The sequence below is a fragment of the Sprattus sprattus genome (assembly GCF_963457725.1).
Source record: "Sprattus sprattus genome assembly, chromosome: 5".
Taxonomy (NCBI): domain Eukaryota; kingdom Metazoa; phylum Chordata; class Actinopteri; order Clupeiformes; family Clupeidae; genus Sprattus; species Sprattus sprattus.
This window is the reverse complement of record NC_137924.1, coordinates 45557298-45577297: the sequence shown is the minus strand read 5'-3', so window position 1 is coordinate 45577297 and position 20000 is coordinate 45557298. Positions and strand designations below refer to the sequence as shown.

General features: G+C 47.5%; 2 protein-coding genes across 2 annotated transcripts in view; one reads left to right on the top strand and one right to left on the bottom strand.

Annotated features, from left to right (window-relative positions):
* Positions 1-3468, top strand: part of LOC308366238 (active breakpoint cluster region-related protein) — a gene marked incomplete at both ends in the record, with an annotated part of 16138 nt that extends 12670 nt beyond the window's left edge. The window contains 4 exons of the mRNA XM_080839873.1: positions 268-402; positions 608-713; positions 2758-2878; positions 3370-3468. Of these exons, the coding sequence (XP_080695999.1) occupies positions 268-402; positions 608-713; positions 2758-2878; positions 3370-3468 (461 nt within the window). The remainder of the gene's footprint in view (positions 1-267; positions 403-607; positions 714-2757; positions 2879-3369) is intronic.
* A 5688-nt stretch (positions 3469-9156) lies between these two features.
* ntn5 (netrin 5) overlaps positions 9157-20000 on the bottom strand; it is an 18227-nt gene continuing 7383 nt past the window's right edge. The window contains exons 2-7 of the mRNA XM_080839987.1: positions 15939-17428; positions 15120-15308; positions 13921-14070; positions 11671-11724; positions 11357-11437; positions 9157-11211 (exon numbers count right to left, since the gene is read on the bottom strand). Coding sequence (XP_080696113.1) covers positions 10451-11211; positions 11357-11437; positions 11671-11724; positions 13921-14070; positions 15120-15308; positions 15939-17415 — 2712 coding nt within the window. The 5' untranslated portion in view covers positions 17416-17428 and the 3' untranslated portion in view covers positions 9157-10450. The remainder of the gene's footprint in view (positions 11212-11356; positions 11438-11670; positions 11725-13920; positions 14071-15119; positions 15309-15938; positions 17429-20000) is intronic.

Below are 20000 nucleotides of genomic sequence, written 5' to 3'. Positions count from 1 at the left end.
AATGCAAACTTACAAAGTGTGCTAATTGGAATTGTAAATCTCCCTGTATTAATATGTCAGTAAAGCTTCCCACAGGCATAAGCCTCCACTTTTAACTCCATTATGAACACTATCATGAACAGCACTCATAATGAACTAATTCTCTCTCTCTCTCTATATCACTCCCTCTTTCTGTATCTCTCTGTCTCTCTCTCACTCACTCTCTCTCGCGCTCTCTCTCTCTCTCACTCACTCTGTCTCTCTTTGTTTCTCTCACTCACTCTGTAGACTTGCGTGAGGCAGTGAAATGTGTGAAGACTGCTGAGGTGAATGTGGTGTCTGGGACTCTGAAGCTCTACTTCAGGGACCTGCCTGAACCTCTGGTCCCTGCAGATCTTTACCACAGTCTAAAGAAGGCTCTAGGTAAACTGTCATAGACATATACGGAAACACACACACACACCACACACACACACACACAGCACACACACACACACACACACACAATATAAACTAGTTGATAACAACTACTTAGTTTCCATTTAAGCATTCAAGAGGATGTTTATGTGTGTCATTTGTGTCTGCATGTTGTGTCTGGTTTGTCTAATGAGGCCATATTCTCTGACAGATCTTCCTGACTTGACCTCCAAACAAAACGCTCTGCTGAACATCCTGAGGTCGTTCCCCGATGTCAACCGAAACACCCTCCTCTACCTCTTCCACCATCTCAGGAAGTTTGTTTCTCTTTTGATTACTTGCTTCTCTCTGATTCCCTGTTGTTTTCTTATCTCTTCCTTTTCCTCTTCTGTCTTCTGCCTGTAATATTGTATTAGTTTGATACTTCCTATCAGTTGGACACTTCTCTCCATGCCTATGTATGTGTAAGTTCTCTCTCTGGATCTAAACATTTGTTAAAGTCGCTTGCCGCTCTCTCTCTCTCTCTCTCTCTCTGTCTCTCTCTCTCTCTCTGTCTCTCTCTCTCTCTCTCTCTCTCTCTCTCTCTCTCTCTGTACATCTCCTCAGCTGCAGTTGTCCATGTCTATACTACTTCAGCCCATTGTGTAGTTTCCTGTCTTTATATCTCTCTCTCTCTCTCTCTCTCTCTCTCTCTCTCTCTCTCTGTACATCTCCTCAGCTGCAGTTGTCCATGTCTATACTACTTCAGCCCATTGTGTAGTTTCCTGTCTTTCTATCTCTCTCTCTCTCTCTCTCTCTCTCTCTCTCTCTGTACATCTCCTCAGCTGCAGTTGTCCATGTCTATACTACTTCAGCCCATTGTGTAGTTTCCTGTCTTTATATCTCTCTCTCTCTCTCTCTCTCTCTCTCTCTCTCTCTCTCTCTCTGTACATCTCCTCAGCTGCAGTTGTCCATGTCTATACTACTTCAGCCCATTGTGTAGTTTCCTGTCTTTATATCTCTCTCTCTCTCTCTCTCTCTCTCTCTCTCTCTCTCTCTCTCTGTACATCTCCTCAGCTGCAGTTGTCCATGTCTATACTACTTCAGCCCATTGTGTAGTTTCCTGTCTTTATATCTCTCTCTCTCTCTCTCTCTCTCTCTCTCTCTCTCTCTCTCTCTGTACATCTCCTCAGCTGCAGTTGTCCATGTCTATACTACTTCAGCCCATTGTGTAGTTTCCTGTCTTCATATCTCTCTCTCTCTCTCTCTCTCTCTCTCTCTCTCTGTACATCTCCTCAGCTGCAGTTGTCCATGTCTATACTACTTCAGCCCATTGTGTAGTTTCCTGTCTTCATATCTCTCTCTCTCTCTCTCTCTCTCTCTCTCTCTCTGTACATCTCCTCAGCTGCAGTTGTCCATGTCTATACTACTTCAGCCCATTGTGTAGTTTCCTGTCTTCATATCTCTCTCTCTCTCTCTCTCTCTCTCTCTCTCTCTGTACATCTCCTCAGCTGCAGTTGTCCATGTCTATACTACTTCAGCCCATTGTGTAGTTTCCTGTCTTCATATCTCTCTCTCTCTCTCTCTCTCTCTCTCTCTCTCTGTACATCTCCTCAGCTGCAGTTGTCCATGTCTATACTACTTCAGCCCATTGTGTAGTTTCCTGTCTTCATATCTCTCTCTCTCTCTCTCTCTCTCTCTCTGTACATCTCCTCAGCTGCAGTTGTCCATGTCTATACTACTTCAGCCCATTGTGTAGTTTCCTGTCTTCATATCTCTCTCTCTCTCTCTCTCTCTCTCTCTCTCTCTGTACATCTCCTCAGCTGCAGTTGTCCATGTCTATACTACTTCAGCCCATTGTGTAGTTTCCTGTCTTCATATCTCTCTCTCTCTCTCTCTCTCTCTCTCTCTCTCTGTACATCTCCTCAGCTGCAGTTGTCCATGTCTATACTACTTCAGCCCATTGTGTAGTTTCCTGTCTTCATATCTCTCTCTCTCTCTCTCTCTCTCTCTCTCTCTCTGTACATCTCCTCAGCTGCAGTTGTCCATGTCTATACTACTTCAGCCCATTGTGTAGTTTCCTGTCTTCATATCTCTCTCTCTCTCTCTCTCTCTCTCTCTCTCTCTGTACATCTCCTCAGCTGCAGTTGTCCATGTCTATACTACTTCAGCCCATTGTGTAGTTTCCTGTCTTTATATCTTCCTTCTTCCTTTAATTGAATCCCATGTCTTTTCCTCCAAAACAGTTGTTGACAGTATGTCTCAATCTAACATTATTTTATTTAATAAACGTGTTTCGTGCTACAGATTTTTTTGGACTCTTTGTTATACATTTTCTCCTCTCTCTTTCTCCTTCTGTTTGTCTGTCTTTCTCTCACCCAGAGTGGCGGGGAGGGTGGAGGTGAATAAGATGTCCGTGATGAATCTGGCCACAGTGTTTGGTCCTAGTCTGTTGCGCCCCCCAGTGGCTCGAGTGGACATCTCAGAGGAGGTGGTGGTGCAGGTCAGTCGAATGTCTGCTCTGCAAGACTGTCTTTTAAGCCATTTTGAATGGTTTTGATGGCAAGAAAACTTTGGTTTGAAGGCTGAATAAAAAAAACATTATCAAAACCACCCTGCAAAAATGGAAGAAAAGCCTCCACAGCATGACATTGCCAGCTAAACTGCCAAAATGACACCAGTTAGTGTTTTGGCAAGCTTCTGTCAGTGTCAACTGGGCCATTGGTGGTGTTTGCAAGATTTTTGCATGCCTTTTGGGTAGTAAGGTTGCTAGTTTTGGAACAGAACTCCTTAATAATGCTTTAAAGGCAAAGAATGTGTCAGTACACATCGAATGAATTCATGACTTTGATATTGCTCACACAGGTACAGATGTTGGTATATTTAGGCTTCAGTATTTGTGTCTAAATTGAATTTGAGCTGCATTGAGAATAACTGTATTGTGTTTACCTATACTCACATACACACAGTGATTAAGTTATGTATCTGTCATAGGTGCAAGTAGTATATTTTTACCTGAAGTGTGAAGACCTGCCCACTCCTCTCACCTGTCTACCAGTCGACACAGAGGACGAGCAGGAAACCATCATGTAAACTACATTTCACAGAATCCTTTGAGGTGGGAGTTAAATGTTATGTTGTTAGGGCCGACTCGTGTGACCGCAACAGGCAGACGACAAAAGTATCTTACTAAATTACGGGTATTTATTAAGTCCATACAAGGTATGAAGCGAAAGAAACCGCATCTAGATGGTTTGATGTCTGTATGTTGAGAGAGAGAACAACAGGTGTCCACAGGTCCTTTTTATCCCCCACACCTCCCCATGGCTTGTCGTGTCCACTGTTGCCTGTAGGCCAATACACTGTCTGCAGGGGCGCAGGGGGTCGTAACATAATGTCATGTATAGTACCTGTATTTATTGTTAACCACCACATAATAGGCCAGAGTTAGTTAAGACTAAGACTTTATTTCTGTAAGCCTACAATGTCTTTTGTAAATGTGTTATTAAAGGTGTCCATGACATTAAGCAATTGTATACTTCTGTGTTGATTATTCCTCACAATTAAACAGTTCCTTTTAAGATTCATTAAAGTTGCAGGTGTGTAGTTTATTCAAAAGAATTCTCATGACTTAGATTCTCAGAGGGGCTGTTTGCAGTCAAGTGTGTAAGGGTCGTTATGAGTCAGTAGATGTTGATGTTTTTTGTAGGGACAAATGTTCATTTAAGGGCTGTATCAGTCAGTAGATGTTGGTGTTTGTGTACGGACAAAGGCTCATTTAAGGTTACATGAACCCCTGGGAGTGAGGCTGACAGTGCTCTGATAGCCTAATCTGATATGTCTAATAGTGTTTGTGTCATTGGGCCCTATCTTGCCGATCAGAAACGCAAATAGGATGGCGCCAAACGCAAGTAGCTGTGTGGGCGGCTCTATGGCGCAGCTTCAATTAACCTGAATCATTTGGGTCAATGTGTACGCTAGATGTATGCCTAGTTTTAAAATGTCTTGGATACGGATATCACAATGATTTCCTCATGTGGTAAATACTTTATTTTCCTTGTAATTATATATGGCTTGCCAAACAATTGGTGTAAATCTCTCGTGAAGACGACAGAAGTAAAGTGTAGCCTATAGGTCCTATACTGTGCGGGCAAGCACGTGCGCCCTTAAAATAGCGTTCTGAATTCGCGTTACAGTCTTTAGACATTGCGCCTCTGACATTAGACCAGCTTTTTTGTGGTCAATGGCGCACGGCGTTGTTTTGAAACTGCAAAATACCACCTGCGCCAGAGAAACGCCTTCTCTGTTCCGCCCCCGCCCATGTCGACGCAAGTTCATTTCGAAGCGCGCCTCTGGAGGGAAAATCGCGCTGTGCGCCGGGTGCAAGATAGGAATGATACATGCGTCGGTGACAATGTCAATTGCGCTGGGTGCAAGATAGGGCCCATATAGTGTCTATGTGCATCACATGGTGTTTTTATTTGGGTGTGTGTGTGGGGTAATTGAGGTTTTTTTGGGGGGGGGGGGCTGTTCTGGGGGGTTGTTGTCAGCCAAAGAGGGTGGGTCTTGCTCCCTTAAAATCAATCAGTTCTGGTTCAAACCCAACAAGATGAAGTTCACCGTGACATGCCCCCCCACCCCCCCCACCCCCCTCACCCGACATCAAAGCCCACAGGCAGGCCCAGTCCCCTCTCTCTGCCACAGCTGGGTGTAGCGTTAGCTTTCCTTCCCTGTCTGTTAGCCACCTGTGCAGGGCCAGACCAGACCGGGGCTCTATCTCCAGTTACCCAGTGCCGAGTCCGCTTTGATCCCCTGTCCAAGGCCCCCGGCTCCCATCCCGATCCCACAGCATTCAGACGCTCCAGATGAGGGATGGAGAGAAAGACAGGAGCAAATGAAGGGAAGAGGAAGAAGAGGAGGAGAATAAGAAGGGAGGAAAAGGGTCTGGCGGTGTCAGGTGTGTGCCCTAACAACATCCAGACTTCACCAAGGGCCACAAAGAAAGGGATGTCGGCGAATCTGCACCCTCTCGGTGGTACAGTGGGTTGGGGGTGGGGGAGGGGTGTCGTAAATCACCTGTCCCACACTCAACAGTGGCTGGCAAAATTAAGGTTCCTGTTGCAGGCTACAACTGTAAAAACAGTTAAGGGAGGTTAAGAGGGGAGAGGAAACAAGGGCTGAGGGATTCGACAGGTCCCCACGAGAGAAACAGAGAGAGAGAGAGAGAGACAGACAGAAAGAGAGAGAGAGAGAGACACAGAGAGAAGGGGGTAGAAGAGAATGGAAAAAGCACACATCAGTGATAACCATGACCAAAGACTTCATCACAGCACTCTGGCTTTTCTCCAGACTCAGGAATTTTAAAAAGGGGCTTTAAGCTGGAGGCAGACACAGACCTTGGTCTACATGGAGGGAGTAAACTTCAATGGCCCTTAATCTTCTCGTGAGTTGGAACCCTTTTATCTGTTTTTCCAAAAGCAGATTGGGATTCGATTCAGTTTGTTCAAATCGCTGAAACTCTCCTAAAAACAAGACTTTCATTAATACGCCTAGGTGAGGAACTCAAAGAAAACATTAAATATAGTTACTTTGTATGGAATAATCTTTCACCAATGCATTTTTGTGTGTGTGTGTGTGTGGGTGTGGGTGTGTCTGAGGGTCTTGGTGCTTGTGCAGAGAAGAGGTGGCAGGGGTACAGGGTGGATGGGCTCATGTTGCCATGGACGCATTGAGTTGCATGCAAGAGGATAAGCAGAACTGACCTTGCCTCTCTCAGGTTAACAGAAGCCGGGTGCAGCATGCATGAAGTGAATTTGTGTGTGCGTGTGTGTGTGTGTGTGTGAGAGTGTGTGTGTGTGTGTGTGTGTGTGTGTCTGTGTGTGTGTGTGTCTGTGTGTGTCTGTGTGTGTGTGTGTGTGTGTGTGTGTGTGTGTGTGTCTGTAAGTACACACTTCTCAGACCATCAGAGCATGATAGAGTGTGAACCTGTGTCAGGAAGGAAGACTCAATATTATTATTAGAAAGAGTGTGTGTCTGTGTGTGAGAGTGAGAGTGTGTGTTTGTGTGTGAGAGTTAGAGTGTTTGTTTGTGTGCGAGAGTTAGAGTGTGTGTCTGTGATTGAGAGTTAGAGTGTGTGTCTGTGATTGAGAGTTAGAGTGTGTGTCTGTGAGTGAGAGTTAGAGTGTGTGTCTGTGATTGAGAGTTCGAGTGTGTGTCTGTGAGTGAGAGTTAGAGTGTGTGTCTGTGATTGAGAGTTCGAGTGTGTGTCTGTGAGTGAGAGTTAGAGTATGTGTCTGTAAATGAGAGTGAGAGTGTGTTTTTGTGTGAGAGTGAGAGTGTGTGTTTGTGTTTGTGTGTGAGAGTGTGTGTCTGTGTGTGAGAGTGAGAGTGTGTGTTTGTGTCTGTGTGTGAGAGTGAGAGTGTGTGTCTGTGAGTGAGAGTGTGTTTTTGTGTGAGAGTGAGAGTGTGTGTTTGTGTTTGTGTGTGAGAGTGTGTGTCTGTGTGTGAGAGTGAGAGTGTGTGTTTGTGTCTGTGTGTGAGAGTCAGAGTGTGTGTCTGTGTGAGAGTGAGAGTGTGTGTCTGTGAGTGAGAGTGTGTGTTTGTGTCTGTGTGTGAGAGTCAGAGTGTGTGTCTGTGTGTGAGAGTCAGAGTGTGTGTCTGTGTGTGAGAGTGAGAGTGTGTGTTTGTGTCTGTGTGTGAGAGTCAGAGTGTGTGTCTGTGTGTGAGAGTCAGAGTGTGTGTTTGTGTGTGAGAGTGAGAGTGTGTGTTTGTGTCTGTGTGTGAGAGTCAGAGTGTGTGTCTGTGAGTGAGAGTTAGAGTGTGTGTCTGTGAGTGAGAGTTAGAGTGTGTGTCTGTGTGTGAGAGTTAGAGTGTGTGTCTGTGTGTGAGAGTTAGAGTGTGTGTCTGTGTGTGAGAGTCAGAGTGTGTGTCTGTGTGTGAGAGTCAGAGTGTGTGTCTGTGTGTGAGAGTCAGAGTGTGTGTATGTGAGTGAGAGTGTGTGTCTGTGAGTGAGAGTGTGTGTATGTGAGTGAGAGTGAGAGTGTGTGTCTGTGTGTGAGAGTCAGAGTGTGTGTATGTGAGTGAGAGTGAGAGTGTGTGTCTGTGAGTGAGAGTGTGTGTATGTGAGTGAGAGTGAGAGTGTGTGTCTGTGTGTGAGAGTCAGAGTGTGTGTATGTGAGTGAGAGTGTGTGTCTGTGAGTGAGAGTGTGTGTATGTGAGTGAGAGTGAGAGTGTGTGTCTGTGTGTGAGAGTCAGAGTGTGTGTATGTGAGTGAGAGTGAGAGTGTGTGTCTGTGAGTGAGAGTGTGTGTATGTGAGTGAGAGTGAGAGTGTGTGTCTGTGTGTGAGAGTCAGAGTGTGTGTATGTGAGTGAGAGTGTGTGTCTGTGAGTGAGAGTGTGTGTATGTGAGTGAGAGTGAGAGTGTGTGTCTGTGTGTGAGAGTCAGAGTGTGTGTATGTGAGTGAGAGTGAGAGTGTGTGTCTGTGAGTGAGAGTGTGTGTATGTGAGTGAGAGTGAGAGTGTGTGTCTGTGTGTGAGAGAGCTGCTGCTGGGCTTGTTGAACTTTGGCTCTGGAGGCTGTGCAGGGCTTTCGTCTCGTAAAAATTCTTCCTGTCAGGCCGTAAACATAGCGCTACCCAGAACCAGGCGTTTACACACAACAACTAATCCCTCTCATACACATACCCAGGGAGTGTGTGTGCAAGCTATGGGATCTCTACCACCGATACTTTACCAGTATCTCATGGTTTACATTTGTCACACACTGATTACTGACATTGTGAACCTTTCATTTGAGATAGTCCCTGTGTCTGTGCATGGGTGACTTTGTATACAATATGATTTGACGTTATTCATAAAGCACGTCATTTCAATAAACTGTGTATGCTGGCTGTGTGTGTGTGTGTTTGTCAGTTTGTGTACATGTCTGTTTCTTTGTGTGTGTGTGTGTGTGTGTGTGTGCGTGCGTGTGTGTCGGTGTGCCTTTGTGTGTGCTGTGACTGAGACAAGGTTAGCAGGAAATGCTAACGTTGTCGATGTTGCTGTGTGTGTGTGTGTGTGTGTGTGTGTGTGTGTGTGTGTGTGTGTGTGTGTGTGTGTGTGTGTGTGTGTGTGTGTGTGTGTGTGTGTGTGTGTGTGTGTGTGTGTGTGTGTGTGTGTGTGGAGCAGTGTGTGACGCTCTGGTTGTGCGCTCCTGTCTATCTGGTTGTTTGGCTGGCCTGTGCCGTTCAGGGGCTCACTGTCGTCACGCGCCACACTCACTGGATGGATGACGACAGGTGCTTCCTGGACAAACACAGCAGGTGCACCTCTACCATTCCCCCCCTCACACTCTCTCTTTTCTTTTCTTTTCTTTTCTTCTCAATCGTTCATGTCGTGTTTATGTGTCTCACTTTCTGTTCCCTTTGTTTCTCTCACTCATTTATCGTTTCTTTTCTCTCCCTCTCCTTTTCTATATTTGTCACTTGTAGATTATCTCAACCTGTTCTTCCTCTCGTGACTTATCCCTCTTCCTCTAACTATTTATACTATTATTAAACCAACTCTACACACACAATACACTCACACACTCTCTCTCTCTCTCTCTCACACACACACACACACACACACACACACACACACACACACACACACACACACACACTGTGTGCTTCTCCTTTTTATTTCCAATCCCTGGGTGCAGCAGGTGCACACAGGCAGCAAAAACAACCAAGTGATTGACAGATGCCTCTCTGTGACCTTTCACCCCTGCATTCATGAACCACTGTGAGCATGTGCAAAGCATGGGGCACAAAGTCTGTTTATTCTCAACTCTGCACTGTATAAATCCATTTAAACTTCACAGAATCAACTTCAGACATATACAGCACCCATTACACATTACATACAAAACATTTTGTGATTTACAGTACTTTACAGTAATGGTGTTTGGAATCCAAATGACAAACCCTTAAAGGCACTAACATGACCTCTGAGTTTGACAGAAGTACCATTTTGCATCTTCTGAATCAGGTGAGGTAGTGTTTCTATATAGAAGAAGCACACGTAGTCGAGTCATTATGACAGCCCCTAACATTTCATTGCCAAACAAGTTACAATAGGGTTTACAATTTCAGGTAGATATAAATATAATTTTTTTCAAAGAACACATAACTTATAAGACTTGCAAATGTATACTGTGACCAGTTTTGCATTTCAACTGGTCACTGTGATTTAAGAAACCAGTGGGTAGGGGGTTTCAGTAGAAAAGTCTCAGGATTCCCTCGATAAAATGGCGTTGTTCAATAAATTATTTTGGCCAAAAACTGCACTTCTCATCTCTCACAAACAAGATATGTGAACCTCTTGTCCTTGGCTCTTTGTGGTGAGAGCACACAGGTGGAGACAACTTATTGAAACAGTGGTACTGAATGCTGTCAAGAACCTACAACTGCCAAAAACCTCACAAACGCACCAGTCACCTTTGTTGGTTATCGCGAGACATATTATGTAATACATGTCTGGCTCTATACGACTACAGAGAGTGAAGGTAGCTTTTGGAAAGCATCTGCAGACATTTGTGCATTATTGGAAATAGGAACCATAAAATGACTGGAGCTGGCCTCTCCCTCTGAACTCTGAACATATTTCCCCCCACAAATACAGACTCAGGATGATCTCTGTCAATCATTGACATGAAGACAGCCGCTTCTAAAGTCCTGATCTGGTCATGTAACATCCCATTCTAGTTAGCTGACTGTCTGCATGCTGACCGATTGGAGGCTTTAGCAGTCGATGTAGCAACATCGCTAACTCCCTTTCTTCTGACTTTTTCTCCTCATAGAGACCTGAATTTAGAGGAGCCACCCTTTCTTCACCAGTTTCTAGGCTAGTGAAAGAAAAACATCGGCTGTTTACCCTCAGCCTTGAGTGAGCTTCAGTAGCCTTCAGCGCCTAAGCCTGGCATCGGAGGTTTAGAAGTTAGAAGTTCTCCCCTCAAAAGATTAAAATGAGGTTAAACGACTTCAGTGCATCACCCAAGGTCTTTTATTATGGTACATTTCCTTTCTGTCTGCATCGTCTCCCCTCTTCCTGTGTGTCAAACCGGGTTGTCATAAGGAGGAAGTGTTGGACAGGCAGTGGAGAACAGGTGTCTCTTTTCATCTAAGGACGCCGGGGTGGGCGTGGATTGGGCATTGTGGGTGTCCTGCATAGAACTCTGGGTAAACTGAGATGCGGTGGTCTCCTGGGGACCATCTGCTGTTTTGTGTCCCTCACCGTGCCCGTCGTGATGCGTGTGGTGTGTGTGCCTCTGGTGTCCATCGGTGTGGTGTGCGTGTTGAGACTTGTGGTTGTGTGTGCCCTGAGGTGTGTGCGGCCTCGCAGGGTGTGCGTCAGCCCTGTGGGGGCTTGTGTGTGGTGTGTGTGTCCCTGCCTGTGGTCTCTCCTCCAGGTGCGGAGGTGTGTATTCCTCCGCAGAGGTGTGTGTGTGTCTGCTGCGAGTGGTCGAGTTCTCCCGGGCAACCTCCAGGCACTTGCCCTTCTTGTCCTGCCCCCGGAACCCTCGCAACTTGGGGCTCCAGTGCTCCCTCCAGTGGAGGGCAATGGTGGAGCGGTCCGCCACCAACCGGTGCTCCCCTGGCGCCCAGTTCCGCGCCCCTTCCTCTGCACCAATCAGGAGGAAAGTCCGGCCCACTTGGAGGGCCGGGCAGCCACAGCCGATGTCACGGTCTGGTACCCAGAGGGCCTGCTGGCCCCGGCGGACACGGGAGGTCCCCACGCGGAACACGGACTGCACCCATATCGAGAACTGCCACCAGGGCCCGGAACGTTCCATTCCTTTCACCTGCACCTTCAAAACTGTAAAAAGGAGACCAGGCTTAGTCAAACCACAAGAGCTTGAGCAGATGGGCATTTGACTACGCTTAACAGATAAGTAAAGATGGTCATATAAGACTGTAGAGGGGCAGAAGGTTATTGTTAATGGTTATTGTACTGGACATACCGTAGTCCTTCAGACAAAATGTCTCCAGGTTCATTCTCACTTTCAGTGATGACGGATGACAGTAAGTCTGACACTCCTCAGCTATCATAGTGAGAAAGAAAGTAAGTGAGGGAGAGGGCAGGGGGAATACAAAGAATAGTCACCTGTGCTGCCCCACAATGTCTGATATCAATGCATTACATACATTTCAAAAGTTGGCCACTAGGGGGCAACAGACAGCAATTAATTGAAGGTGTTCTGGAGGATTCAAACTCTATGGGACAAATCAATAGGTCAAATAGGACCATTCTACCATCAATATAGTCGGCACTTACCCCTGCTGTACTGAGGCTGGTAGACTGGGGTTGGGGCAACAGTGTCCTGGATCTCTAGATAGATAGAGATAAAGAAGACCACAAGAGGAAAAAGAGAAGAAATAATAAAAAAAGAAAGACAGAGCATCAGAGGCAGGTAAATAGAAGGGGGAGAAAGACATAGAGAGAGAGAGAGATAGACAGAGAGAAAGAGAGAGAGACAGGGAGAGAGAAAGAGACAGAGAGGGGGGGGGGGGAGCTGGTGTTAGATTACTGCAATGAGAGATGAGTGTGTAATTGGTGTGCCTTTGAGTTTGCCCTTCCTCATGCCTACACCTCCGCTGCAGTTGTGCAGTAATCCCGGTAGCAGCTCATTAGTGCATACTGTGTGTGTAAGCCCCTCTGTGTGTTCCTGTAGGTGTGTGTGTGTGCTTGCATGTGCGTGTGTAAGCTTTTGTAATGGGAGAAAATGTGAATATGCGTGCTATGCTTGCAGTGTCTGCCTTTATGGCTCCTGGTGCGTGTGGAATGCCCGTGCGCAGGGCGGGTGTGTGTGTGAGAGTGTGTTTGGTGTCCGTGTGGGCAAGTGTGTGCATGTGTGTGGTCCTCTGGGGGGTCAAAGTGACCACACTCCACAACCCCAGCCAGTCCTCCGATAACTAGTGCTGCACAAGCCTACACTCTGTAGTCTCTCTCTCTCTCTCTCTCTCTCTCTCTCTCTCACACACACACACACTCACACACACACACACACACACACACACACACACACACACACAGCTGTGAAAGTGTGTTTTTAAATGTCTGTCTTATGTTACACTGAGCAAGCCACCGTCTAAGACACCATGGTAACAACTGTCTGTTAAAGTTAACACACACACGTACAAATACACTCAATCATGCCGCCCCAAACTCCCAGCTCTAGCCAAGAATGGTCTGTGGCGTTGGACAAACCATATATTACCCAGACATCTCACCTAATGCTGTGCTTCTGCCCTGTACTTTGACACAACTGGGGCAGACCTGACACCCTACACCTCCCCAAACCCCCCTTAATACTCAAACAGGGCTCCCAGGCCCTTCACCAAAAGAGTGGGAGTGAAGGAGAAACGGTCTGAAGGTGGTTAGAGGAAATGGGAGTACAGTTAAAAATGTTCAATTATTTTGCCCTCCCGAATTTTGTCCCAAAATAATTCAAACAGATATTAAACTTGTTTGGGAATATTGTAAGGTTTAGGTCTAAAACTGATTTATTCTCCCTCCTGTCACTCTCTCGCACACACACGCGGGCGTGCGAGGAGAGAGACAAACTCAAACACCTCGCTGATGCTAATAATAAGCTCTCGTCTCATTTTCCAGTGATGAATAGCTAGTGTATTTCCTTTTCCTGATTGGTGTGAGGTGCGGGTTTTGTTTTTAACTGCGACTCTCCTTTGGTGGCACAGAGGGACTCTATAAATAACCACGGGTGGCCCCGTAAAAAAACAAACAAGCTTTTCTTTCAGTAAGTCTTTTTGTCCGAAGTATTATGCGTCTGCCTCGCCACTGACGAGCCTGTTTGAGAACCGCAACAGGTGCCCGCTGTCGCCCGCGGAAAATCAGGTGACTTGGGCTTAAGACACGCAGCCGCCTCGCAACTCCCTCAGAACTCCAACATAACAGTGACATACGTGGATTATCGCTCAACTCGGTGTCGTTGAGCCTGCTCGGAGGGAATAGTGCCTGAAAATCCACCGGAGCCGCATTCAAAGCCTTAGGAAGCCTACCGGCCTGCCCAGGAAAGCCGTTAAAGGCCTGGCACCGTTTGGAACGCTGTTCGCCATCGCAGCCATTCGCAGGAATGAGAGATGAAGCGCTGAGTGAATTAATCCAGACATTCAGCAAATCCCATTCACCCCGCTGAACCTTGTAGAAGGCTGTAGTTAAATAGCCTGGACTAATCTTATATATTTGATTAATTAATTGGACGAATTAGGACAAGAGCAAGCAAGGTCATGAGAAAGAGATGATGAGTGCATGATTACATAGAGACCGTTACAATTGACGGCTCTAAATTCAGTCAGTGGACTGTATGTATCTGCTAAAAGCTTCAGATAAACGAAATACATTAACATAAGAAATCTACTATGTGAATTTAATATTTGTTGATGACCTGATAAGGAACTTTATAAATCACCCAAGTTTGTTGGGCCAAAAGCTAAGGCATTGAGTGTGGTGCTTATTAAAACTGATACCACTTGCTTGACCTTGAATGACACAGGAAATACTCACTAAGGCAGGGGCGAAGAGGCGATCTGCCCTGTTTGTACCCTGGGGCACAGCGGTTGCACCTCTGTCCAGTCACCCCTTCCCGGCACAGGCACTGCCCCGTAGACTGGTTACACCAGCGACCCACAGCTCCCAGGGGATGGCACTGACAGGCTGGATATCACAGAAAGAGAGAGAGAGAGAGAGAGAGAGAGAGAGAGAGAAGAGGGGACAAACAATGATATACGTATATAAGACAATGAGATGTAAATCGGGGCGCATAAACTAAACACACATAATACGATTTCAGGGAAGGCATATAAAGATAGAGCGCATATAAAGCATATGTAAGTATATAGACAGGCGAGGGAGGAAGCAATACAAAAGACAAGGAATGCAGAGCTCGCCAGCAGCCAGAGACAGTGACCAATCTCTGTTTAAGATCAGCTGCGTTCATTTAAACAAACCCCCACAAGCATGACAAACAGGCAGCCATCTCTCACTGGGAAACATCTCAGCCTGTTCTAAGTAGCTGGTATGCCATGCCAAATGTGAACGCAAATATTTAAACATAACTTGCCGTCTAACAGTTTGGAATGTCAGTGCAGGCGAGTGAGGTACTTCAAACTCAGGTATTAAATTATGAGTGTGAGACACAAAACATTACACATGGTCAACCACACCTACCTACACCCCCCCCCCCCCCCACACACACACACACACACACACACACACTAACACCCATGCATCATGCATGCGCACAGACACACACAGGCAGATTCCTTGGACATATGCGCATCATACACAAGCAGCTTAAAGGAGAGTTATATTTGGGCTTCAGTTGGAGCTCCACAGAAGCACGCCTAAGACAAAGGGCAAATGTCAACCTGGATTCCAGTTTCTCCCACCATAGCCATAACATAGGCACACACTCTCTCCTATACACATGTGCTTACACACACACACGCGCACACACACAGTTAACAGACTAAATAAACTGCCTCTGGAAGTAAAACACATTTAAACAATCTCATAATGGGTGGGAGCCATCAACAGACACTTACAAGCAAATGTACAACAATCTCACACATATGATGAAATATAACATTCACAAACACTCACACACACTCACACACAAACCACACACACACACACCACACCACACTCACACACACTCACACACACACACACACACACACACACACACACATGCAGTGACTGACGTTGGCAGGCCTTGCGGTGAGAGTGGGGCTTGTTCTGGTCCCTGGTGTAGCCGTTCTGGCAGAACTGGCAGTGACGGCCGGACGTGTGGTGACGACACTTGAGGCACACCCCGCCGCTCTGGCGACCCGACTGCTGGTAGACCTCCATACTGAACCTGCACTTGGTGGAGTGGCCATTGCACTCACACGCTGAGAGAGACGGAGGGAGGGACAGATTTGTGTTAGTGGATTTAGTTGTTGTGATACTAAACCGTTATATATATCTTCATATTTTTCTGAATATCTCTTGTTCTCTCTTTCTATTTTCCTGTCTTTCTCTTTCTGTTTCACACACACACACACACACACACACACACACACACACACTTACACACACACACACACACACACCGAGTAGGTAATGTTGGCCTATATGATCAAATACACATTTTTAATGCCAGGAAAGCTGTCTGAATTTCACTTCAACACAGGTAAAAAAATGACAAATGAAGAAGAAAATTCAGCAATAAACAATATAGAGAAAAAATCATGCCGTCAGAGGAGAAAACAACTTTCAAAGACAACCGGGCAAACTTAGATCCAAGCTTTGATATGTGATATGGTAAATTATTTCACTTGATATTATAAGTTAGTAAAGTACATTTACTAACAACTTAATGTTGGCTACTCCTTAGGTTTCATGCCACTGATGACTGTCATAGCACAGAGGTTTAAGGGAGATACGTGGGTTAACATACATTATTCAGAATAAACCCTAACCCTAGTCTACGGGGCAGGAAAAAACAAAGACTTATGGACAGACATGTGGCCATGACTCACGGACGCACGGGTGCGGTTGCGATGGAGTGGCCCGTTGCCAAGGGCGATCGTAGTGGAAGGGCTTGCACAAGTCACAGTCGGGCCCTGCTGTGTGATGCTCGCACTGACACACGGCCTGGCCCTGATTGTCACGACGACAGCGCGAAGCATGGCCGTTGCACTTGCACCTGCCCCCCACCTGCAGGTCAGATAGAGAGACAGGGGGGCGGACCTGGGGGGCTGAGAGAGATGAGGGGGTGAGGTGAAGGGAGGTGGCGTCTCTCTGTTGCAAGTGTGAGCCTCTTCTTTCTCCGTGGTTTCGCCTCCTCCTCAGCTCCTGGCTTTTGGAGTTCTTTTCCTGCCCCTCCAGCGCCCAATCACAGTCCCCGCCCTGGCAGGGCTTCCAACGGAGGCTATCCTTCTTCCGACCACGCCCCTTTCCTTTCCTGGACGAGGAAGGGGTGCCAGTTGCCATGGCGTCTCCCTCCTTCCTGGTCATATTTTGAGTCTCTTCCTGGGAGGGGGACTTGTTACTCCCAGTCCTCCTGGGAGCTTTTTCTGTCCTCTCCCCTCTCCTGTTCTCCTTCAAGCTCTCCACCTCTACTTTCATCAGGTCTTTCTCCTCCGCTCCCCACGGCAGTCCTCCTCCTCCTCCTCCTCCTCCTCCTCCTCCTCCTCTAGCGCTTTCGCCCTGAGCTACGCCGTCGCTCCTAGACCCAGCCCTCCACCTCAGAACCCCTCTGGTGCTCCCGCCCTCGCCCTTCCCAGCTTCCTGTTTCCCTGCCCTGGCCTGGGGCTTGTGGAACACCACCCTGATGTCCGTGGCCGTCACCCAGTCCTGGAGCACGGGGCTGAAGTCCAGGTCGGCTGCAGAGGGCCGGCCGTCCAGGGTGGAGAAGGCCAGCACGGCCCCGCCCCGGTGCTTCTGCAGGGGCCTCGGGTCCGAGCACAGGGGCTCTGTCTCTTGGTGCCTGGTGAGGGCCACCGTCTGGGGCGGCTGGCCGAAGGTGGCCAGGCAGTCGCTGGAGTAGTACTGTAGAGGCCTCCAGCTGTGGCCGGAGTCCATGGACTTCAAGATGGAGATGGAGAGGCCCTGGGAGAGCTCCCCCTGCTGGCAGAACTGCAGGCTGATGTATGTGATCTCGAACCGCCGGCCCAGGGGGATGCTAATGGTCCAGTCCCCATCCCAGGGCTCCCCGCTCAGGCAGGTGAGGTTGTGGGGGTTGTGGAGGTCAGTGAGGGAGCTCACGTTCCTCTCGGGTCCTCCTCGGCTGGGATGGCTGGCCATTACTGGGGTCCCATAGGCCGCATTGATGAATTCGGACAGGCAGTGACGTGGACGCCCATCCAGGTGGTAGCAGGGGTCATGGGGGGATGTCCAGCGGAGCGGGGAGTGAGGCGGAGGGGAGGGGGAAAGGAGGGATGGGGGGAGAAAAACAGAAAAGAGGAGGAGGTGGAAAAGGAGGATAGGGGAGGGAGGGGAGTGAGGAGTGAGCATGATGTCACCCGGCCTGTAAAAAAAGAAATGAAAAAAAAAAGGTTGCTTTTAAGAAATGCTTTTAAAACGTGGAAGGGGAGCCGAGGTTAAACAAAAAAGGAATGAAAAGAAAAAAAACCTTTTGAAGAATTTATACTAAATGCATCCAAAGTCAAAAATGGGCAAGGTATCCATTTTCCTTTTGACAGACCACCTGTGGCTCTATTGAAAACATCCCAGCTCAAATGCAACCAGGTCTGAAAAGTCAAAGCACCACCGTTTTACTGCCGTAATCCTGCCCAGCTCTCAACAGGAACTCTAAGGCAACGGAGCACGGACAAGGCCTTTAAAAATGTATTCATCTTAACATTTTGGAAGGGGCCAGGGAAAAGAGAAAGAAAAAAAACAGGATGAGTTTTGGATGAGTGAAGGGAGTGAAGGATCACAGACGGATCCGGGTGGATGACAAAAAGCTGGAGTAACAGCTGTCCCTGACACAGCAGCGGCCACATGAATCATGTTTACGACCCTCCACTTGTGCTACGTAAGGAAGTGTCTGAATGAACGGACAGAAAGAAAGAAAGGAAGAAAGACTGAAAGAGAGACAGAGATAGAGTGAGGGAGAGAGAGGGAGGAAGGGAGGGAGGGAGCAGAAAGGAAGGAAGAGATAGAAAGACTTTTAAATGTACCTTCATCAACCCAGGCCAGTGGTAATGGATTTTTAGCATGGCAGCGAGGAACAGTTGAAAACTTACGACAGCGAGTCACAGTGAATGAAAAAAGAAAGCGAGTGAGTGAGGCAGAGTGGGGGCCTCAATGGACTCACAAATGACAAAGAAGTCATTAAATAAGATGTCGACTTTAGTAGAGCGGGAGAAGACAAACCAATAGATAGATAGATAGAGAGAGAAAGAGAGCTAGATCCAGGGGGACAGTAAGAGGAAGACAGACGGATGGACAGAGATTAGAGGGAAAGATCGAGGAAGAAGATTTATAGTGCAAATGCGAACCATGCTCGTTGGGCTTGAGCCCTCATCCGGCCACTTCCTCCGAGAGCACAGACTGGTGTGTGTGTCTGTGTGTCTGTGTGTCTGTGTGTGTGTGTGTGCACGCGAGTCTATGTGAGTGTTGGTCCCACCACTCGAAAGAATCACTTTTTCTCTCTCTTTACGAGACGTTGACACAAGGAATTTATTTATCTGTCGACGTGCGATCCGATACTGGCAAAGTTAGCGGGCGATCTCTGGTTAGGGTCCTTCCAAACAATGGGACTACTTTTCCAGCCAGCGTGATCTACGGCTCTGACAACCTGTTGGGTTTTAGGGGGCCGAGAGGGCCAGAGGGAGCAGGCTGCACCCGAGATTCTCACCAAATATATTTCAGGGACACTTCATTACATTCGCTCCCGATCATGGTCTTTTCTCCCTCCACGTTTATTCCTTCTCCATATCACCTTATCTACGTCTATTTGCTCTTTCCTCTCTCACAGTCTCTCAATCGCTCCCTGTTTCTCACAAATTTGCGCGAGTAATGATCAGATTTCCCTCGGTTTTTCTCCATCCCATTGGATCTCCCCTCTCTGTTTATTACCTCTCTCTCTTACACTTGCTCCCCATTTCTCACAAATTCCCTCTTGCTGTCTTGCTCTCTCTTGCTGTCTTTCTGTCTCTTGCTGTCTTGCTCCCTCTTGCTGTCTTGCTCTCTCTTGCTGTCTTGCTCTCTCTTGCTGTCTTGCTCTTTCTTGCTGTCTTGCTCTTTCTTGCTGTCTTGCTCCCTCACCTTCTGACTCTCTCACGTCCTCCTTCCCCTCCTCTCGTCTCCCACCCTCTATATCTTTCTCTCTCACTCCATCTTACTCATACCCCCCCCCCCCCCCCCCAACACACACACACACACACACACACACACACACACACACACACACACACACACACACACACACACACACACACACACCCACACACACACGCACACACACGCACACACACACACACACGCACACGCACACACACGCACACACACACACACACACTTTCCCTATATCACCTGCCTCCTTTCGGTCTGGGAATATTCCTAAGTGCTGAAGATTGATGGTGCCCTAACAAGCGTTTGACACTGACAGCAGAGTCAGCAGGGATGCATAAACCAACCCTGTAGGAACGGGGGCTGGAGGGCAGAGAGAGAGAGAGGGAAAAAGAGAGAAAGAGAGAGAGAGAGAGGGAAAGAGACAGAGAGACAGAGAGAGATAGGGGGGGTGGAAGAAGAGGACGAGTCACCACTCTCAATTAGACCAGTGGCTGAAACACGATGCTGCCCTCTGGGCACGGACAGGAGATAAATAGAGAGAAAGATATACTGATAGATGAGTAGATAGAGACCCAGATAGAGAGATAGAAGGAGAACGTGTGTAAAAACAGTGGCCTGCCTATATAAATTGTTCTCTTTGTTTCAAATTGCTTTCAATCTCAAAAAAGTACACATGTTTCTGGGGCGTTGCCCTTGGAAACCTCACGCATCCTGGCATTGCCAGTGGTGTTGGTGTGAGGGGGAGTGGGGGGTATAGAGGGTGGGGCAGGTGTTGAGCGGCTCAACTGGGACTCCCGTCT